Raw genomic sequence first — 19,514 nt, 5'->3', positions numbered from 1 at the left:
GGGAGTAAACTTTTGGGATGCAAGCGTTGGGTTTATGATTTAGCTTGTTTGGAAAACTTGACTTCAGTATCATTACAGCAGTGCTTGTCCCTTGTTCCTCTAGATGATGATGTAATACATGATGAAGAACTAGATAAGGAGCTACTTTGGAATCTTCAGCTTTTGTCAGAGGTATTGCAAAGAATGTTCTTCCCATGCATGTATATTACTGAATCCTGTTTAATGCCCCTGAAAGAAGAAAATAAACTTCTGCTATTAAAGTAAATGTTGTATGAATGACACTGCATAACTTCTTTTTCTTATCTAACTTTAAATGGGACGTAAGTGGCTGCTGTTTGAGGGAAGTAAATGTACAGTGTGTATGTAGAATAGAATTAAAGCATTTAATACAATTATTGAGGGATAGAGAGAAAATTTTGAACAGGGTCCAGAAGCGATGTATATCACAGTTCTTATGTGTTACTTAAACTTTTCCAACAGCAGTAGAAGTGGTAGTACATGTGCAAGTTCAGTCTTTAATTTGAATTCAGCATGACATACAGAATGAAACTTGGTACAGGATCGGTTGAGCAGCGTAATCCTCTCTTTAGTCCTCTAGAACAAAATCAGTTATGTTTACCTTTGAAATGTTTGTTTTTCCTATTAGATCACTCGAGTGGATGGAAAGAAGTTGCTACCGTACAGGGAGCAGCTTGGGAAGATACTGCAGCGAACCCTACATTTAACCTGTAAGCAGGGTTACATTCTGTCTTGTAACCTACTGCACCATCTTCTTCGTTCTGCTACACTTATCTACCCCACAGAGTACTGCAGTGTGCCAGGTGGCTTTGACAAGCCTCTTTCTGAATACTTTCCTATCAAGGCAAGGATTTTAATTTATTTAGGATTAGAGGATTTGACTTTCTTTTTTAAAAAACAATCATACACTATATAATTTGGTTTTATTTGCAGATTTCTGAACATAGGTAGCAGCAATGGAAAGTGTAATTGAAAGATGCTTTGGGCTTTGAAACATAGGGCAAATTACAAGTTACTTAAAATTATATCGATAGCAAAAAATGAATACTGACTTGTTTTGAGTAGTTTTATAGCATGACATATTAGTGTTTTATGACCTGTGTTTTACAATGATTGCATGACTACAGTAAGATAATACAAAGCAAGAGTGCCTGCTCATGTTTCTTGATCTTGTAACATACGATGCATTTAGCTGAGACCTAGCTGTCATGAAGTGCAGTGGTATAAACAGTTAAGTTTGGAGTTTAGCAGGAGAATTTTGCTGTTCGCTTTAACTTAAATATCCAGTCGTAGGAAGCATTGTTGCACTGGGACAAGCTTAGTCTTTCATCTGCTTTTGTGGATGAGAACTGCAGCCTTTCCTTGTTCCTCTTCATATAAATGTGTTTATCAGATACAACAAGTAATGGTGAGTGCATGGAAAAATGAGTACATCAGTGCAAAGCAATTGCAAGAAAGGAGATATGGTATTCTACAGGTAGGCAGAATAACAAATGAACAATGATTCTACACTGAGCTTGAGATAAAGTGAAAGTAGAAGTGGCAATATTAAAAATTACTGAAACTGTCAAAAGTAATATGGTAGTTTGCTGTTAAGACTTTTAAGGTCAGTTTATCAGTATTACAGATGAACAGTGCAGCAGTTTTCGTCTGGCTTATTTGAATATAAAACTGCATTTTGCTGAAAAGTGTTCTTTTATATAACTTTACAACTGCAGGTAATCGAATGCTTGTTACTGAAAGCTAGTACAGTTTTATAAACTGATGAGGACATCCAGTTGGGCCAGATACTCATTTAAAAACAAATAAGCAAATCTTAATTAAATGCCCCAATACAAAAAAATAGAATTTTTTTTAAATTCCTCCTCTGAAATTGAAAAAATCCCCAGTGGCTACTTTAGAAAATGTATATATATTATATTAACTCTTAATTGCCATTAACAGCTTGAGTTTGTCACTTACATGCTTCCTACCCTGCCCCAGTGTAAAACTGCAGTTCTGTCACTTTCTCAAGTAACATTCATGGAGGACTAGCCTGCTCTTCCAAGGAAGAGACGTAATAGCAGGCTACATGGAGTAAGTGTATTGCTGCAGTTCTTTGTACTTTTTGTCCAGTCAGATCAGTCAGGCATTTTAAGAACAGATGGTGAAGTTTTGAAATATAAAATTACCATGTAAAACTGGACAAAGACAGGAAATGGAAAGTGAAGACTGCAAAGGCCTATCTATTAATACAGTCCTAAGCATGGATTTCATGTTTGAATACGAATTAGTAATAAATATTGAGTTCTCTCTTCAAAATACTCAAGTGGCGTTGATTCTATAGCAAGTCTGAGCTCTTTGTAAGTCAAAATATAAAAAGTTGTCTTTGTTATGGGATGACCTAGCATTGTATGGAAAGTCCAACTTAAAATTTAGCTTTCTTTTTTTATTTTTAAAATGAAAGTACTAAGTTTCCTGATTGTGGTTCAAAACTGAAAAGAAGTATTCTTAAATGGGCTAGCTTCTTTATGTTCTCTATAGGAGTGTCAAAAGTCACAGTTGTACTTAAGAATATTCCTGAATTTGTGTCCAGCCAAAGGAATAATAAAGTTATATCTCAGTTAGATGAGTACAGTCCTTTTCCTTTTAGTCCTTTCAGGTATGTGTTATTTTCCAGGTACATGTAGACATTATAGTAGGTATGGGATTTCTATTTGGTTTTATTGTGTTCTTGGGGTTTTTTTCCTGGAATTATCAGGATAACTGCTTTACAGCAGTAGCTAGTTCATGTGTTTGGGGTTTTTTAGTAATATTAAATGCTAATTTTTTTAGAAGACAATTTGCTTCATAGTTTGATTAATAAGAAATGTCTTTATTTGCCATAGGACTGGGGTAAACCAGGTGACCTGTGGAACTTGGACATCCAGTGGCATGTTCCTTCATCTGAGGAAATAAACTTTGCTTTTTATTTGCTGGATACTTTTCTTCAGCCTGAGCTCACCAAACTAGAGCACTATGCAACTGGAAAACTAGAAATGTCCAGGTTAGTGGTGATACGTAATATGGAGAAGGTGCATTTATCCACTCATGTCTGTTTTAAGTAGTTATTGCCAATCATACTGGCACTACAAAAATTGAGGAGTAAAATACTATGTTACACTGTCTTCGATATTATTCCAAGATTTCCAAGATTTTAAACCTTAAGAGTACATGTAGCTTGGAAGTGCATGTCATAAAATGGATAACATTATTTTGAACAGAAAAGCTCTTAAAAAAAAAATAAAAATCTTAAGACACTTTATGTTGCTATAAGGATTTCTCTGTTCCAGAATTTTTTTAAATACATACTACAAATTACGTTTCCATTTAACTGTAGTCAGCAATAAAAAAGCTCTTCCTCTAGACTCTTGCCTTGTTGTTTTGGCACAACCATTTGTATCCCTAAGCTATGAAGTGGAACACAGAACTGATTTGGCTTGGAAATCTGCCTCTCTCCACTTACTTCCTACGAGTAAATGGATTCAGTACATAGCGTGTCCCTGAAAAAAGTGGCAGTGTTGAAACTGAGGAGGTAATGCAGAGTCAGTGGCATAACAAAGGAATGGAGGCAAGAATACCGTTGCCCAATCTTGTTAAACTCTGTTAGTGTGAAACCGTGGCTTCATAAGGATAGTTTCCTAAGCACAAGATAATCATGAGTTTAGTATGTACTAAAGCATTTATAAGTATCAAATAGCTAAAGCTGTTCACAAGCATTAAATCTCAAACATTCTTTATTTCTCGTGTTAAACCTTTGTGTCCTTGAAGCTATATATACTTCAGTTGATGTTCATAGCATGTGATGTCATACCTCGTGCTGTAAAGTGCAGCCCTATGTGAAACAGGGCATGGTGTATCGGACTCCTAAATATTTTTCTGTCTGACCAAGTTCCCACATTTTTTTTTATCTGAAAAAGACAATATACGCTTGACAAGTCAATGCCACCAAACTGCAATCAGAAAGTATACTTAGACTAAAAGAAGAAAGGATATGCTTCCTATTTAAGTCTTTGGTTTATTTGTATGTTTATTTCTTTTGTGGTTTTCTTTCCTCTTTGACACCTTGTATGTAAAGCTGTTAATTTTTAACGGAATTGGACTTTGATTTGGTCAAGGTTTCACTGTGCTACCTAACAGAAATAAATGGTGGTGATTTGGGAGAATACAGCGAAGTGCATGCATTGCAAATTAAATTGGACGGCAAGATAGCAAAGTGGCAAGAGTAGAGAATACCATTAGTTGCTGAGGGAGTAACAGGTGCGAATAAATGGGATAGTAGATGAGCCTGCTAGTGCTTTGAATTGCAGTATTCCTAGAGCTTGAATTCTTGTCAAATTTTTTTTCCAGTATTCCACTAAGTAATAATTGGAAATCAAATTTTTTTTATACATTTAGGAGTTTGAGTAACACTTTCTATTACAAAAGATAAAATGAAAAATTCTAACAGCCTTTGTTGAACACATGTATTTAGAGAGTTGATAAGTAATGCATGAGTACTAAGAGCTATTTGGTTAAGGAACCTCTTAAGAAGGTTGAAAGGAGTTTTTTTTACAAATCAGAGCTGCGTTCCACAAAGACAAGAACAAAGGGCAAAATTTGTAACTATATACTAAAGGCTACTGCTTTAGATGAGATAGCTTTAAAAACAATTCCTTAATTCTCTAAAGTAACACAGAAAAAAATTGTTCACATTGTTGCATTATAATTTATCTTCAGACTGTAAAAAAAGTAACTCGTAAAGAAAGTATTCCCTCATCCTGCTCATGGTGGGAAGGACTCTTCTTGGCCTTGGGGTGAGGAGTTATTTCATAGGTTTTATCTGAGATTAGATAAAATTCTTCAGAACAATTTTTGGGGGTAAAGCTGTCTGTTTTGAGATTAGTTTATCTCATTATACTGAAGTTATCTTCACAGTTTCAGAATATAAAATCTCCAAAGCAAGTTTTTCAGAAAATAAAGTTGGATGTTGAAGTTCTGTAACAGAATTAGGTTGGATCAAAAAAGCACAGCTTGATTTCTGTAGTGCTCCCTCTCGTGTTTAGAACTGATATAGCTAAAGAAAAAAGCTTTTATAAAACTTCACAAAAAAAAGATATGTTTTATCATTTGTGTATTTTCAAGCATTTAACAGATAAGTAATCAGTTTTTTTTTCTTTGTTTAAGAGATGATGTGCAGCAGTGTCTTGCTATAGTGCATAACTGCTTGATTGGTTCTGGGAACGTTCTGCCTCCTCTAAAAGGAGAAAGGGTGGCTCATCTGTAAGTAGAATTTATTTTAATATCACAAATGTTCTTATATACTGTTCTTCATACTGGTTTTTAGTGCTTTCTTATTGCTATTGTCACAGAACTGTTTCTAGTGGCTATTTTTAAGGAACTCTTATACTAGTCTAAAGATACAGAAATTTGAAATAGTGACTTACGTAAACATTGGAGTACTTAAAGCATGAAAGAATGTTAAGTCCTTTTTTTCGTGCAAGACACTGAAAATGTTTAAAAAAGGTAGGTGATGGCACTGCATTGCTGATGCTACTTCATGTAAAGGAAATGGAAGCTAGACATTTACTCATGTGTTTCCCCTCCTCTAAAAGAAGCTTTCAAACCATAGTGCACTGCCATCTTACTAATGTTCCTGTCACCCTGAATGAGTAAAGTCATAAACATTCTGAACTTAACTTCTTGCAGGCTGTCTTCTCATATTAAAATAGGAAGTAAGTCCCATTTGAATGCTCAAACCCCTGTGAATAATGTCAGAGCAGAACTTGGCTGCTGATGCCAGCATACAGTAGAACTCTAGCAACAACGCTTGAGTAAACTTTCATTTTGGAAGTAATAGGAACTTTCTGTTCCATTACAGTAGTTCAGGCTTTAAAATAGACTATTTCTTAATAGATGGGATTGCTGCTTTAGGTTTGACTTCTTTGAGAAAGTATGTTGAAATATTAATGTTAGAGGCAATTATGAGTTTGATCTCAGTATTCCTGTTGTTATATATCATCTTTAAAATATGGAGGCTTTCAGTTAAGCTTATGGCTGCAGTCTGTATTTGGTGACTATAAAGTCGTTGCTGAGATTTTTTTGCCAAAGTGCTAGCTACTAAAAGTGCCAAGGAGCATTGATGCAGTCTCAACCACCTTACTTCAGGTGCCTAGCTTTTGTGAGCTTCTTGTACAGTGGGAGAGGCTCCTCTTGAGAACATCTGTTAAGCTGGGGAGCTTTGCAGAAGCCATCTTTTGCCATTGACTATGGAAGAAATTCAAGGAAGTAATCTTTTAGTTAAAGAGGCAGTGCAGGATATTCAGGCTGATTATTATCTGTAAGGACTCCAACACCTTTCAGGAGGCATTGACTGTTCCTGTACCATCAATGTGCTGCTGGTCCATATTGGGAAAATGTGGGAGCGTCTTAGCATTGCTTCTTGATTCAGTCTGAATCCTGCCCTGGTGTCTGTTAGGCAGCAAGCACTAGACGCTTGCAATTCATGTGACTCATGGGTTCAAGGACAGAGTTTCTGGTGTTGGTCCTTCAAAAGAGAAGGATTTGTTTTCTTGACCTTCAAAATACAAGGCTATCTTGGCCCAAAAAGTCTTTAACGCCACCACAAACAAACAAAAAAAAAGTTGTAGCTGTAGTAATCTATTAATCAAGGAAGAAACACCTGTGTAAGAGTAAGCAGTTTTGTACCCTTGTCTAGGCTATCTGATTGTCAATAACTGAAGCTTCATTTGGTCGAAGAACCTCACCACCTGTGAAGAAGAGTGAATTGCAGCTGCTGTTAGAATGTGTTCGTGTAGACTTTCTCTGGTTTTGTTTTGGTGTGGGGTGTTTAGAATCATCTTTTTATATTGTTGGGCAAGGTCTGTGAATTTTTAATGTACAGATTAAGACATTAGCCTATAATCAACTTCTAAATTAATTGTATACTTTATGGCAGATTTGCTTCATTCTATTAGTTATCCGTGCTGCCTTATTAAATATAGACAGTTTACATGAGAACATGCTGAAATCAATTTGTTACTAAAGAAATCAAAATCAGACTTGTCTCGCATAATCTGAATTTCGGAACTCAATAGTTCATTCTACTAAATGTCTGCAGAGCTTCAGAATCCATCATTATCTGGTTTTGGACAGACTTTATGCACATTGATGAAACATCTTCTGCCCACTGTGAGCAGGTCTTACATCCAAACTTAGTTTACATTGCTTTTTAAAAACATAATTAAGGCAATTTATCTTTTCAGTGACACTACACAGGACTCTGGAATTTGCCCACTGAAGTTGAATGAATTTGGTTTAAGTAAGCTTTAGTTCTTATTCTTTGTATGATTTGAATTATCACAAACGGAACACAGATTTTTAATGAAGGAGACAATTTGAGGGAAGTAGAGTGCATTTGTGCACAGTGGATTGTACTTTGGCCTAGTAAGGTGGACTAAATACTTAAGGAGATCTTGTTGCACTTCATATCAGATAAATGTTAGATCACTGTCAGTTTATTCAACTTACTTGGCAAGAAGAGTTATAAAGGACAATATCAATTTAGCATCTTGAGATGAGGCTGAGTTCATCCATCCAGGACAGATGGTGTTTGTTCTAGTGATGCTTCTTACAAAATGTATATTCTGTTTTAATGGGTTACTGTATGTAAGCAAGGATCACAGAAGGGAATTGCACCAAGAAGGAAGATGTTCTCTACTCTGCCTTACTCCTTCCTCTTCCTTCCCAAAGAAATAACTGGAATATTTGTAATGAGGGAGATATCTTTTGATTTAAGCAGTATGAAACAGCTTCCTGTGAATACTACTTTCTATCCTGTATGTCCATAAAATTGTATCCAGTTTGAATGTAGGAGGTGTCTCCTGATGAGCTTGCTATTAAAACAGAAAAAAAGTTTGATTTTAATTGTTATTGTATTGTGAGTTTCTGGGTTATTTTTTTCTAAGATAGCAGTTTACATTCCCAAGCCTGTTCCCTTTATATATAGTGGGAAGGCCCATAAAGCACTCGGATTTGAAACTGAAGGGCTTTTATTGAAAGTAACTAAGTCAGTTACCCAGAACACCCTTATTTTACATACTGAGTATTCACAGTTAGTACTTACCACTAGTGGTGATGATATTCACTGTCCTAAAGTGGCAGTATAGGAATATTTTTGAATGTGGGTATTGGTAAATGGCTTGATACATTTCAGTTAAAAGAATTCTACGTGTATACCTCTAAAACAAACTGGCACATGAGATTTCTTGTCACATACCTCCTATGCCACTTAACTCCAATGAACCATAGCTGATCACACACTGTGTAGTACAGCATTGTTAGTTGTGCTGGCTGTAAAGTAGAGCTGAGTAGGTGTAACTGCTAGATTTTCTTTCATCTTGATGGTTAAGGATACCTGAAGATTCTTGCCAAGACAGATGATGAGTATTTGTTCCTTTATAATCCTCTAGGCTGCTCACTTACTGAAAGGAGAGTGACATAGATGGGGGAGAGCTTGGAGCTATGTAAATTGAACCTCAGCAGAAGAAATATGTGGCTAGAAAGAACTTTAAAACTTTGTGTGTTGCGGGATGATGAACTAGATATGATGGTTCAGTTCATACTGTGAACTCTATCTGCCTGCAGGCTGCTCCTGCCACCAATAGGGAAGACTAATTACGAAAATTATATATTGACCGTATGTCACAGATATCACAAGCTGGCCAAATGCTTATTTCATTATTGGTTGTCATAATTGACCTGTGTTGTTGCATAAAATTCCTATGCATGAGATGCGAGGTTTGGGGGTTTTTTTGGATGGTTGGATTTTAAATCACAGTATTATATAAATGTGGCAGTCTTCTAGAGGAATGAGAATGTAACAAAAGATATGAGCACTGTTTTGGGAGAAGAAAATGAGTGAATCTCGTTTGAAGTTCTAAACCTTTCTGCTTTATAATAAATTGCAGAGTTGAATGCATGAGACTGCTTCCGCTAACATGGTAACTATTTGCTGTTTGGTGTTTTGTTGTTGCTGTAATTCTTTTGCAGTTACTCCTACAGTAGGAGAATAGAGCTGTTGCAAATATAAGGCCTCTCCACTAGTGTGGACACTACTACATTTTACTGTAGTAGTACTTTGAAACCAGGATTCTGTTTTTTTTGTTTATAAATGGTGTATTACAATTCATCAACACCATTTTATGGAAATAATGTTTAAAAGTCTGTTGCACTGTTCACTTACAGAAACTTTTCATCTTGAAAAGTTTTGTGGGAGGACACTTGGTACATTTCTATGGACTTTTACAGGTTTTTTTGTTCCTCAGTGTCAAACATCTGAGAGTACCCAATAATTTCAAAATGACTGTCTTAATTTCTTCTTGTTAACATTAGTCTGTTCTGTGTCTCAGCAGTTTGTGTTTATTTTATTTATTAACTATTGAAAATAGATTTGCTTCTTGAATAGTCAATATACAAAGTTTTTCTGTTGTGTGTTGGGTTTTTTTAATTTTTATTTGTTGTTTGATAAAGCTGAAACTGAATAAGATTCCCCAGCATTGGTCTTGTATGTTCTCCCTGTTAGACAAAATCAAATTGTGCCCTTATTTTTATGGCTTAATAAATACTGGTTAGAGTAAAGGTTTCAAACTTCTGTTTATCTAGAAATGTCTATATTGGCCTAAGCCTTCTTGAATCTCCTGTCAATCTAGGTTAATGTTTTCATGTTGATTCATTAGTTTCTCTTATTCCCTTTTTTTAATTGTTTGATGACTGGTAGTCTTCAAACTGAAAAGTGATATATTTAGTACAGAAAACACACTGTTAAATTGACCAACACTTGATCTGGGGATGCTCAGTATACCCAAAAGTATACACTCTGTCTTCGTGTGTGTGTACATCCACACACTCAGTATACACATCAGCATAGCTGTTGTGAAGTGCTTGAAGAGTGATTTCCTTGTTTAGTGAAGCTAGGCATAAATGGTTTAGGTTTCATAATGCTCCAACTTCTTTGGAGATGAAGCAGTTCTTATGTGTACTTTGTGATACTATTTTTTTTTTTCTTCCCAATTTTGGGAGCAGAATTCTCATTTGTGTTTTACATGAAAGACAAATAATTTATATCCTTCTGAAAACCCAATCATAGCTTATGCTATTTTAAATGCTTAGTGTCACTGTGAATGTTTCATACATGAGCAGGTGTTTAGGGAGGAGACAGGCAATTCAGTAGAAAAATTATGCACAATCCATGCACAAATAAACTGTGTAGTTGAAACTTGTCGGAACTGAAAAGAATAGTTAAATTTCAGTAGGAAATAGAACTTTACTAAGTGGCACTTGGTGTTGACCTTTTATTTTTTAGCCTGTAAGTAGCAAGGAATTTAAACTTCATATGTTTTGGAGATTGAATGGATATTCTTCTGAAGTGCCATGCATAACAAATTAATAGAAAACTATTTCATGACTCAATAGTGTGTATTTATATTATTATTCCACATAGTGTTCTTCATCTGTAGTAGAGATGCCATTAATTTCAGGTGTGTTCTGTGAATTACTTTTTTAATGCAAAATGGATAGTTACAAGGGGAAGGGGGAAAAAATGAGTTGAGGCTGCCAGAGGTTGTGAGGACCAATCCTTTATAACGGCAGTAGTTTTTTGTGGCTGAATTATGGTGTTCAAAGCCATAGAGTCAGAGTTGTGATGAATTATCCTGATATAGTTGGGGAAAAATGAATACAGAATTTTTTCTGCGCCTGCAGAAATACAATATAATGGTTGCTCTGCCACATGAGGTGTGTGCAGGTATACATAATGTTTCTGTTCACGCAGTCTACCCTTTTTCTTGAGGGGCCACTGTAATTGTAAGTGATATCAATGTCCTTTTGTTATAATGACTCTAATGCTGTGCAAATAAAGATTATTTCAAATGCAGACAGTATAAAGCTCTCTAAGGTTGAGAAATCTTTCACTGGTGTTCAGCTGAGTTCCCTTTTGCTTCGCTTCCCTTCCTTGCAGCCTACTTATTAACGAGGTAACACTAAGCAGTTGATTTAGGGAAGCAAAAACAGGGTTACTCAGAGAACATCCAGTTTTTGTCTCCCTCTTAAATATAGCTTGGTTAGTTAGGATGCAGTATTGCTCTACTCTTGCTACAGACATTGGTAGGACCTTTCTTAATGTCCTTTCACTGAAGGTGTTCAGACTGCAGGTCAAGGATAAGACCGCTTCTTTTAAATGTGTAAGGATGTGATACCGTATGCTGAGGGGCAGGGCTAGCTAACCTCTCTTGGCATCTCCAGGAAACTTCCCAGCTCTGCTGGGGGAGCTGCACACAGAAAAGGAAACAGTTACTCCTCCACGGTGAGTAACCCTGTTTTCTCCTTGTTCACCTTCCGACTGTTGTCTCTTAATCTCTTATGTCAAAATAAGTTGATGCAGCCCTTGATCTAGGCCTTAATGTAACATGGGTTTTTTTTGCAATTAGAAAAACTTCCTCTGCAATTGGTTCAGTGGAGTGATGCTAAAAGTTATTTGTGTCAGAAAAGCTGTATCTGATTGCTGAACTGTATTTATATACTGAGGAGAATATTTACACAGAGACATGAATAAAGTGCTCTGTAAAATGTCTGGAAGTTGAAAAACTTAGTGCATCAATTTTTCTCAAATAAAGATGCTTTAGTTTTTTGTACTGTGGCAAATAAGGGAGTGAATTCTTCAAAGTTCTGTTTCATTGGGATTTCTGTTCCAGCTGTGATTTTGGATACTCTTTGTTCATAAGTTTTCTTGGCAGTTTGTGTTGAAAACTGTTGATAGAGAATGAAGCACAGTATTATTTATACATTGCATGAAGCATTGTCATGAGAGTCTTGCTGTCAGTATTGAGTGAAGTTAAGAAAAACACGTCATGCCTCTTCCTTTTGTGTGTTCAAAGTAAAACACAGTTTTCTCTGGCTCAGTGGCTGACACTTACAATGCTGAATATTACTAGCATGGATCTTAGTTTGTGGGCCAGCTATAGAACTTTGTTGGTTTTGAACATAAAGTAGCCTTGTTGAAATAAATGGTTCTGCCTGTGGAGTAATGTCATGGTGCGTGTAAGGACTATACCAGGCTAGTTCTTGATTACTGGATGCTATGTGTTGAGTTGTTACTCCTGGTTTGCTCAGGAACCTGAAGTGTAGAGAGAGCTTGGAATGTTGTTTTTTCTTTGTTTTAAATATTAGAGATTTGGTTCAGAACTTGGCTAGCTGGCAAAGAACAGTTGAATGCATTTTGCTGGGAGTGGGAAAGAAGCATGAAGATTTGTAATCTTTCTGTAGACTACCTGAGGGAAAACTGGGAAATTGCACTTTAATTTTCCTTGCCTTGTAGGTAGGAAAGCCTTATTTGAACTTAATTTGTGTTTAAGGGTAAAAATACATTAAAATACTGTAGAAAATATTACTATGAACTCATTTACCTATCAACATATCCAGCATCCTGTACAAAAAAAAAAAAGTAATTGCTTAATGTCTAGCTGCCTGAGATTTGTTGGATTTATCTGTTACCTTCTTTTTTTAAGAAGTAATAGTATTTGGGGTGGGAAGGTTCACACTCCCCCCCCCCCCCCCCCCCCCCGATGTTAATTGCAGAAATATCCCCTCTTTGTACTTTCCCAACTGGAAAGATCTGAGCTTGGAGAAATACATAGCAAACACTTTCAAAGTCAATCACGTAGATTATTCTAAAAGAGCAAGTGTGTGAGACCATAGAAACTTTATATTTATTTATTTATTCAGGACCAAAGTACTGGATTGATGTTGGATATTTTGGAAATTGTATTAGTGGCCAAGTTGTACCTTAAGCACCTATGCCAGTGCTGAGTTTTGGGGGAAAAAAAAGTGGGAAGACTTTTGGAATGGCTTATTTTCCAGTTAACCTGGCACTACGAGAAATACAATGAGGAAAATGAAATTAAGACTTCACTTGATGTTTAAATCAATTAAGAAAAAAACATTTCAGGTTGACTTTTTTTGGTGTAGATGTGACTGTTACGAGGGTTGCGAAGTCAGTTTATGTAATTCTTGGTTGCACGTTTTCTTCCTTCATCTAATCAGCACAATAATTGTAGCGCTCATGTTTTAATGTGTTCACTTATACAGGAGAAACATGACCCTTATTTCTGGTTCTGACAGATAGAAGTTTGCCATTGCTTGAAATCTGAAAATTTATTTTAGTATCTCATAGCGCATGCTCAGATATTGAATCTAGAGTTTTATGGTGTGTTATTTAGCATTTGTAATAGGAGTAGATTCACATTGCTTCAGTTAGCTTTCTTCTGATTATACTGTCAATGCAATTTTATGTGAAGATCATTTTTATAGGGATTACTTGCTGATACTATTTGTTTAATATAATACACTGGTGCATTTTGTCGTTGAAAGCTTGAATTTCTCAATCTTAATGTTTTATGGGGTAAGACTGTAGGTTTTAAAAAAAAAAAAAACAAACCAAAACCATATAACCAAAACACATCCCCGCCCCACCAAAAGACCCAAGTGTATGTAGGGTATGTTCTTATGTTTTTTAAATTCATTGGCATGTGATAACTGAGTCTGTATTTTTTTTTTTTTTTTTTGCATGGTTGCATAAAAGCAAATTCACAAAGACTAAGAATTTACTTTTTAAAAATATTTTGGATGGATAAGTTTGACCCAAATCCTGGAAGAAGCATGGCTTTATTTTTTTGGTATGGTTATTAATAGTGAACTTCATATAGCAAGAAGTAGGACTTCTGTAGATAATGGGTACATTTCTTTACTTTATAAAGAAAGGACCAAGGTCAGAAAACCTTTATTGGCTTAACTTGTCAGGAAAGGATTCTGCCTCAGCAGTCAAATTCACCTGTCTTTCCTAGACTAAGGCAATGAGGAGCCATGCTTGTTTTGATGAGTGTGTTCATAGGTTTCACAATGAGACCAAATCTCTGGCTATTTAACAGAACTGACAAGGTTCTGGTTCAAGATGGTGTCTTTATGGTGTACTTGTCTCTAAAAAACAGTCTGACCCATAGGTATGGTTGATTTATAAACGTTAGAACTGAGGCATACTATTAGTAAATCCAAACATCTTTGGTGCTACTGGCATGAAATTTAACTTGTTAAAATGAATTAAATGTCAATGAAATTCACATAGTCAATGATTTCCATAATGCATAGTAATACTTGCTTTGTTTTCATGCAGGGTCGCAAGTCTGGTGTCTTTGGAAGAGACAAAACTGTACAGTGGTGTTGAATATGGTAAGTAGGTCCTAATTCTGTTCAGACAGGTTGTAAGTGTTGTTTTCTTTTTTTTTCCTGCTGTAAAAACAGTAGGTTCTTTTTGAGACCATAATTCTGATTCTTCTCATTAAATGGGCTCTTGTGTACACACCTTTTCATCTTCAGTGATGGCATACAAGATACAAATCTGCTGCAGTAATATGGCTGGGAATGGGAGCTCAGGTCCAACCCTCAGGTCAGAATGGTTTGGGACCTTGTACTTCCATGCAAATGAGGGGTGCAGAAAGCAACACCCATCACCCAAGGACTGCACTTGAGAGACAGAAGGAACCAAGGCATAACCTGCTAAAGGCTGTGACAGCTTCATTATAAGAAAACTGCATTTTTCAGGCTTTGTGTGTATTCTTCACCATCTTCCAAATGAAGATGGGCTATTTAAATAGGGTAGTGAGACACACAGTGATTGCTATCAGACTATGAAATGGTTTTAGGTGCTTTAATACCTCCTCTAAAATCTGGTCTGTTACTTTGCAAGTGGTGAGTTTGTAGCCATATAACACATAACAGAGAATGGGCATTTATTTAGTGGTCTTTTGCAGCAATTAAGATTTTTCTGCTTTAAAACTTTCCAAGGAGACTGCTTGTATCATTGATCCTTCTTTCTTCTGCATTTTTTGTTGTTTAAGTTGGGAATGTCTGTTCCCCTCCTTGTATTGAAGGGGAGTAAGTCCCCAGTTTTTTGCTGGCTTTGTCACCTGATAGGTAAAATCTGTATTCTATTTACTTTCTTCTTTACCCTGCTTACTGTGTTACTCATTTTTCATATGCTAAATAATCTGCCTCAATCTGTGGTTAGAAATGAAGCCAACTGTCAAGGCAGATAAAGAAGGTTATATACCTATAGAAACCATACTGTTGACTTGATAAACCAAAGAAGGCCCTATGAGAGTGGTGTCCTTAGATATAACGAGGTGGTTATTTTTATAATAGGCCATACTGCCATTTCTGAATAGTCTGCTCTGGCTTTCCACTGGTTTACTTATCTATAAATTGCTTTTTATGGTACTGTATAATAAAGAAAAAATATTTCATTTTTTTGTAGATTTATCAAGAGAGAATTATCGAGAAACAATTGCAAGGGTTACAAGGAAATTGCTGCGTAAGTTTAACCACTCCTCTATCTAAAAAGTACTGTGTTGTGCTTTTAAGTATAATTTTATAGATTAGGAACTTGTTTTGTCTACTTTGCCTATAATTCTTAAATTCAAACTTTATAGAAATAAAATTATTGTTTAATTTTTAAAGCTCTCTTCCTGTCTGATAATAAATTATTTTTCTTCCAATTGCAGGCTATATACTTGATAATTCAGAAGATGATACCAAGTCTTTATTTCTAATAATAAAGGTATACTTATAATTTGTAATACTTAAGATTACTTGTTTTGCAAAATAATCATTCTTTGTCATCTTTTTCTTTCTACAGATTATTAGTGATGTTTTACAGTTCCAAGGATCTCACAAGCATGAGTTTGATTCACGATGGAAAAGCTTTAATCTAGTGAAAAAGTCAATGGAGAACAGGGTCAGTGATTTTTCTTTGTAAAGCTTAGGTGCGGGATGGAAATAGTTCCTAATTTTCAGAAGGACTTTTTTCATGTTTTTGTTACTGTCCTAATCAGTTTTCATAATTTTGAAATCTAATTCCTTTATAAGAATATTGTTTTGCAGTGCTTTTGTACTTTTATTTGGAAATCTTATGAGCAAATAGCTTAGCATTTCTGAACTGTAATAATCCTCAGTTTGCATATATCCTTGGACCAAAGTCTGAGATTTGGCATGATGCTCCATTCTGGTCCTTGTTAACCGAGAAATTTCTGTGACCAGAGCTTTGTTTTGCTTAGAGTAATAGGCAAATAAAAAAACTTTACCAGGGCAAAATAATCAAGGTTGTCTGCCAAGAAGAATTTCTACATGAAATTTGCCTGTTTCTAGATGAAAAAGAATACATGGGGAATTCAGTCAGTACAAATTGCTAATATGAATACTGAAATCTAAACCCAATTATGCATTTGTTTACAGCTTCAAGGAAAGAAACAGCATATCAGAGCTTTGCTGATAGACAGAGTTATGTTGCAGCATGAGGTAATACTTTCACTTAAATCTTCACTAACCACTTTGCCTGAAAAGCTGATGTGTTACGTTGTCATTTAGCAAAAGGTGCAATAATCCTGCACTAGTGTTTCTCTTACATGTGTGAAATGTAAAAACAATCTGTCCTTTTGTCGTGGTTTAACCCCAGCCAGCAACTAAACACCACGCAGCCGCTCACTCACTCCCCCCCACCCAGTGGGATGGGGGAGAAAATCGGGAAAAGAAGCAAAACCCGTGGGTTGAGATAAGAACGGTTTAATAGAACAGAAAAGAAGAAACTAATAATGATAATGATAACACTAATAAAATGACAACAGCAATAATGAAAGGATTGGAATGTACAAATGATGCGCAGCGCAATTGCTCACCACCTGCCGACCGACACCCAGCCAGTCCCCCGAGCGGCGATTCCCCGGCCCCACTTCCCCGTTCCTATACTAGATGGGATGTCACATGGTATGGAATACCCCTTTGGCCAATTTGGGTCAGGTGCCCTGGCTGTGTCCTGTGCCAACTTCTTGTGCCCCTCCAGCTTTCTTGCTGGCTGGGCATGAGAAGCTGAAAAATCCTTGACTACTAAAACCTAAACACTACAGTTAAAAATCTAAACACTACTGAGCAACAACTGAAAACATCAGTGTTATCAGTATTCTTCACATACTGAACTCAAAACATAGCACTGTACCAGCTACTAGGAAGACAGTTAACTCTATCCCAGCTGAAACCAGGACACCTTTATTTGTGTTTTCTATGCAATTTAGCTGAGAACACTAACGATGGAAGGCTGTGAATATAAAACTTCCCACCAGGAGATGATCAGAGATCTTTTGTGTTTGTCCACAAGTTCATATGGTCAGGTAAGGAACAACCCCTTTTAAACTGAAATATATGGAGTTTTTTGTTGATCTCTTCAAGTTATGTTTTCAGGGTCTTCACTTTTCAATTTGTTTCCATGGCAACGTGAAATATTTACTTATTTCATTTGCATTAGTTGCCAATTTTGTAATAGGTTTTGCTTTAAGCCCCTTCTTTGTCATATAGAGGACTTAACTGAGTGGAGAGGCTGCCAACTTGGGTTACAATTTTTAAATTTTTTGAGGGACTTAATTCTAAGTTTCCAAAAACAATAATTCAATTAAAATTAATAAAAATATACCAGATTGAGGTTTTTAGATGTGATTATATGATTCATGATACTATTTGAAAAGCTAAGTCTACTTTTAGGTAGTAGCTATGATGGCATCCTAGTTCTTAAAAATACACAAAACAAGCGTGCCAATAGTTGGATTGTGAACTCTGCCCAGTGGGAACTCCATGTGTGTACGTAAGTTCAGATCCATCCACATGTCTACAGGCTCTTTAGAGTAACGCTAACTGCATCTGTTATTCTAGCTGTTTGCTTTTCAAATTGTCTTAAAAACACATTGACTGGTTTTGGCAGCATAAAGAATTTTCTTTGACTTTGTAGCTGTTCTCAAGTAAATGCTAGAAACAAGAAGTAACTTTTTATAAACAACTGTCAACAAAGGTGAAGGGAAGCATGCTATTTACAACCTTCTACAAATAATTTTGTTTCTGTGCACAAATACCTCATGTAAACTCTGTGCATAAGTAACTGAAATGGATAAGGATGTTATTTTTGTATAGTATATTTTTGATTCAGAAGACTTTCTAGTAATGTCTCTCTTCCCACAGGTCAGAAGTAAAGCTCAGCAAGCATTTTTCACAGCTTTGGGAACGTACAATTTTTGTTGCAGAGATATCATTCCCTTGGTTTTGGAGTTCTTGCGTCCAGACCGGCAAGATGTCACTCAGAAGCAATTTAAAGTACTGTCTCATTAACTTTTTCATGTCTGTCTTTTGAAAGTGTTTTTATAGGAGAATTTTTAATGGTGAAAGCAGGACTTACTTGTTCATTGGTGTGACTCTTGATATTTTCATGGCATATAGTTTATGCATGACTAGTGTAAGGAATTATTTGGATTAGGATCAGATCAGTTGTCAAGAGAAATTTTGTGTTTATATATGTTCCTCATTTCATTGTGTATTCGGATATTACAAAAATGTTAACACTTATTTTTAAATTATGAAATAGAAATTGAGAAGCTATAGTCCAAGGTGGTAAAACTCATTAAGCAGTTCTGTCAGCTGTAGCAGTACAAGAAAATAGTGTGAACTGGACAAAAAGTTGATAACCCAAAAAAGTTATACTAAATCAGGTGGGTTTTGTTATGAAGTGGTGGATAATTGCTGATGCTGTCAGGCCTAGAAATGGTGCTGACGCAATGATGTCAGGATGCAACTATTTGTCCAGGTGTTCGAATGCATCACGCTCACCTCCTTCCTCTGCACCCCCCTCAGTCCTCCTGGCCACAGAGGCAAGTTGGACTCTTGTCCTATGGTCAGAATAACAGCTATGGCTTACTATCCGGCTCCAGCTCCCTGACAGGGACTATCAGACAGCACATGATTACATTGTTTGCATATCCTATTATCCCTTTTCTTGTTTCTTATTATTTTTTTCTGCCATCCTTGTACCTCCCTTTCTCTAGCCCTGTCTCTTTCCAGATACACAACCCATGCCTAGTTACTTTTTCCCAAATGGTCCCAGTTTTGCTACACTTAGAGCATTTGCTACCATACCTGAATTTGGTATTTCTGATACTGCTACTAGGCAGTCTTAGCCTCTATGATATTACTGATGTAGTTACCTAGGCACTGTTTTTCTTGTGAGACTCTGCTCTCCAAAAGGTCCCCAAGGCTTCCTTTCAAATTTCCGCATAACTCCCACTTAATCACCCGTGAAATCCAAACCCCCTTTGTTTCACTGTGTGTAACTTGTCAGCTTCTCACACAATCACCTGTCATGTTCACCAGTTTGTTGTGTCCTGTCCATTAGTTACCCACATCCTGTTCAGTCGGTGTCATTTCAGATGCCTAGTTAACAGCATTATTATTTGCCTGCAGCCCAAACATGAATAAGTTCACAGAAAGGCCAGGTGTGGTACTTGATCACTGAATAATCTCCTTTATAATGTAATTCAGAAATCAGCCATTCTGTGGATAAATTAATTGGCAGGGCTTCC

At 36.2% G+C, this 19,514-nt stretch overlaps 1 protein-coding gene across 3 annotated transcripts in view; it reads left to right on the top strand.

The window, feature by feature from the left end:
* PSME4 (proteasome activator subunit 4) overlaps positions 1 to 19,514 on the top strand; it is a 70,617-nt gene that overhangs the window by 29,533 nt on the left and 21,570 nt on the right. For 2 of the 3 annotated variants that reach the window (XR_008234699.1, XM_052783937.1), the window contains exons 17-27: positions 104 to 171; positions 647 to 862; positions 2,886 to 3,043; positions 5,203 to 5,298; positions 14,240 to 14,295; positions 15,380 to 15,436; positions 15,627 to 15,682; positions 15,761 to 15,859; positions 16,357 to 16,419; positions 17,190 to 17,285; positions 18,124 to 18,255. Coding sequence is in view for 1 of the 3 variants with exons in the window: in XM_052783937.1 (XP_052639897.1) it covers positions 104 to 171; positions 647 to 862; positions 2,886 to 3,043; positions 5,203 to 5,298; positions 14,240 to 14,295; positions 15,380 to 15,436; positions 15,627 to 15,682; positions 15,761 to 15,859; positions 16,357 to 16,419; positions 17,190 to 17,285; positions 18,124 to 18,255 (1,097 nt within the window). In the remaining 2 variants the exon portion in view is untranslated. The remainder of the gene's footprint in view (positions 1 to 103; positions 172 to 646; positions 863 to 2,885; positions 3,044 to 5,202; positions 5,299 to 14,239; positions 14,296 to 15,379; positions 15,437 to 15,626; positions 15,683 to 15,760; positions 15,860 to 16,356; positions 16,420 to 17,189; positions 17,286 to 18,123; positions 18,256 to 19,514) is intronic. The other variant, XR_008234698.1, reaches the window with a different exon arrangement.

Source organism: Harpia harpyja, chromosome 4 (genome assembly GCF_026419915.1).
Source record: "Harpia harpyja isolate bHarHar1 chromosome 4, bHarHar1 primary haplotype, whole genome shotgun sequence".
NCBI classification, from domain to species: Eukaryota; Metazoa; Chordata; class Aves; order Accipitriformes; family Accipitridae; genus Harpia; species Harpia harpyja.
This window is presented reverse-complemented; position numbering and strand designations above follow the sequence as displayed.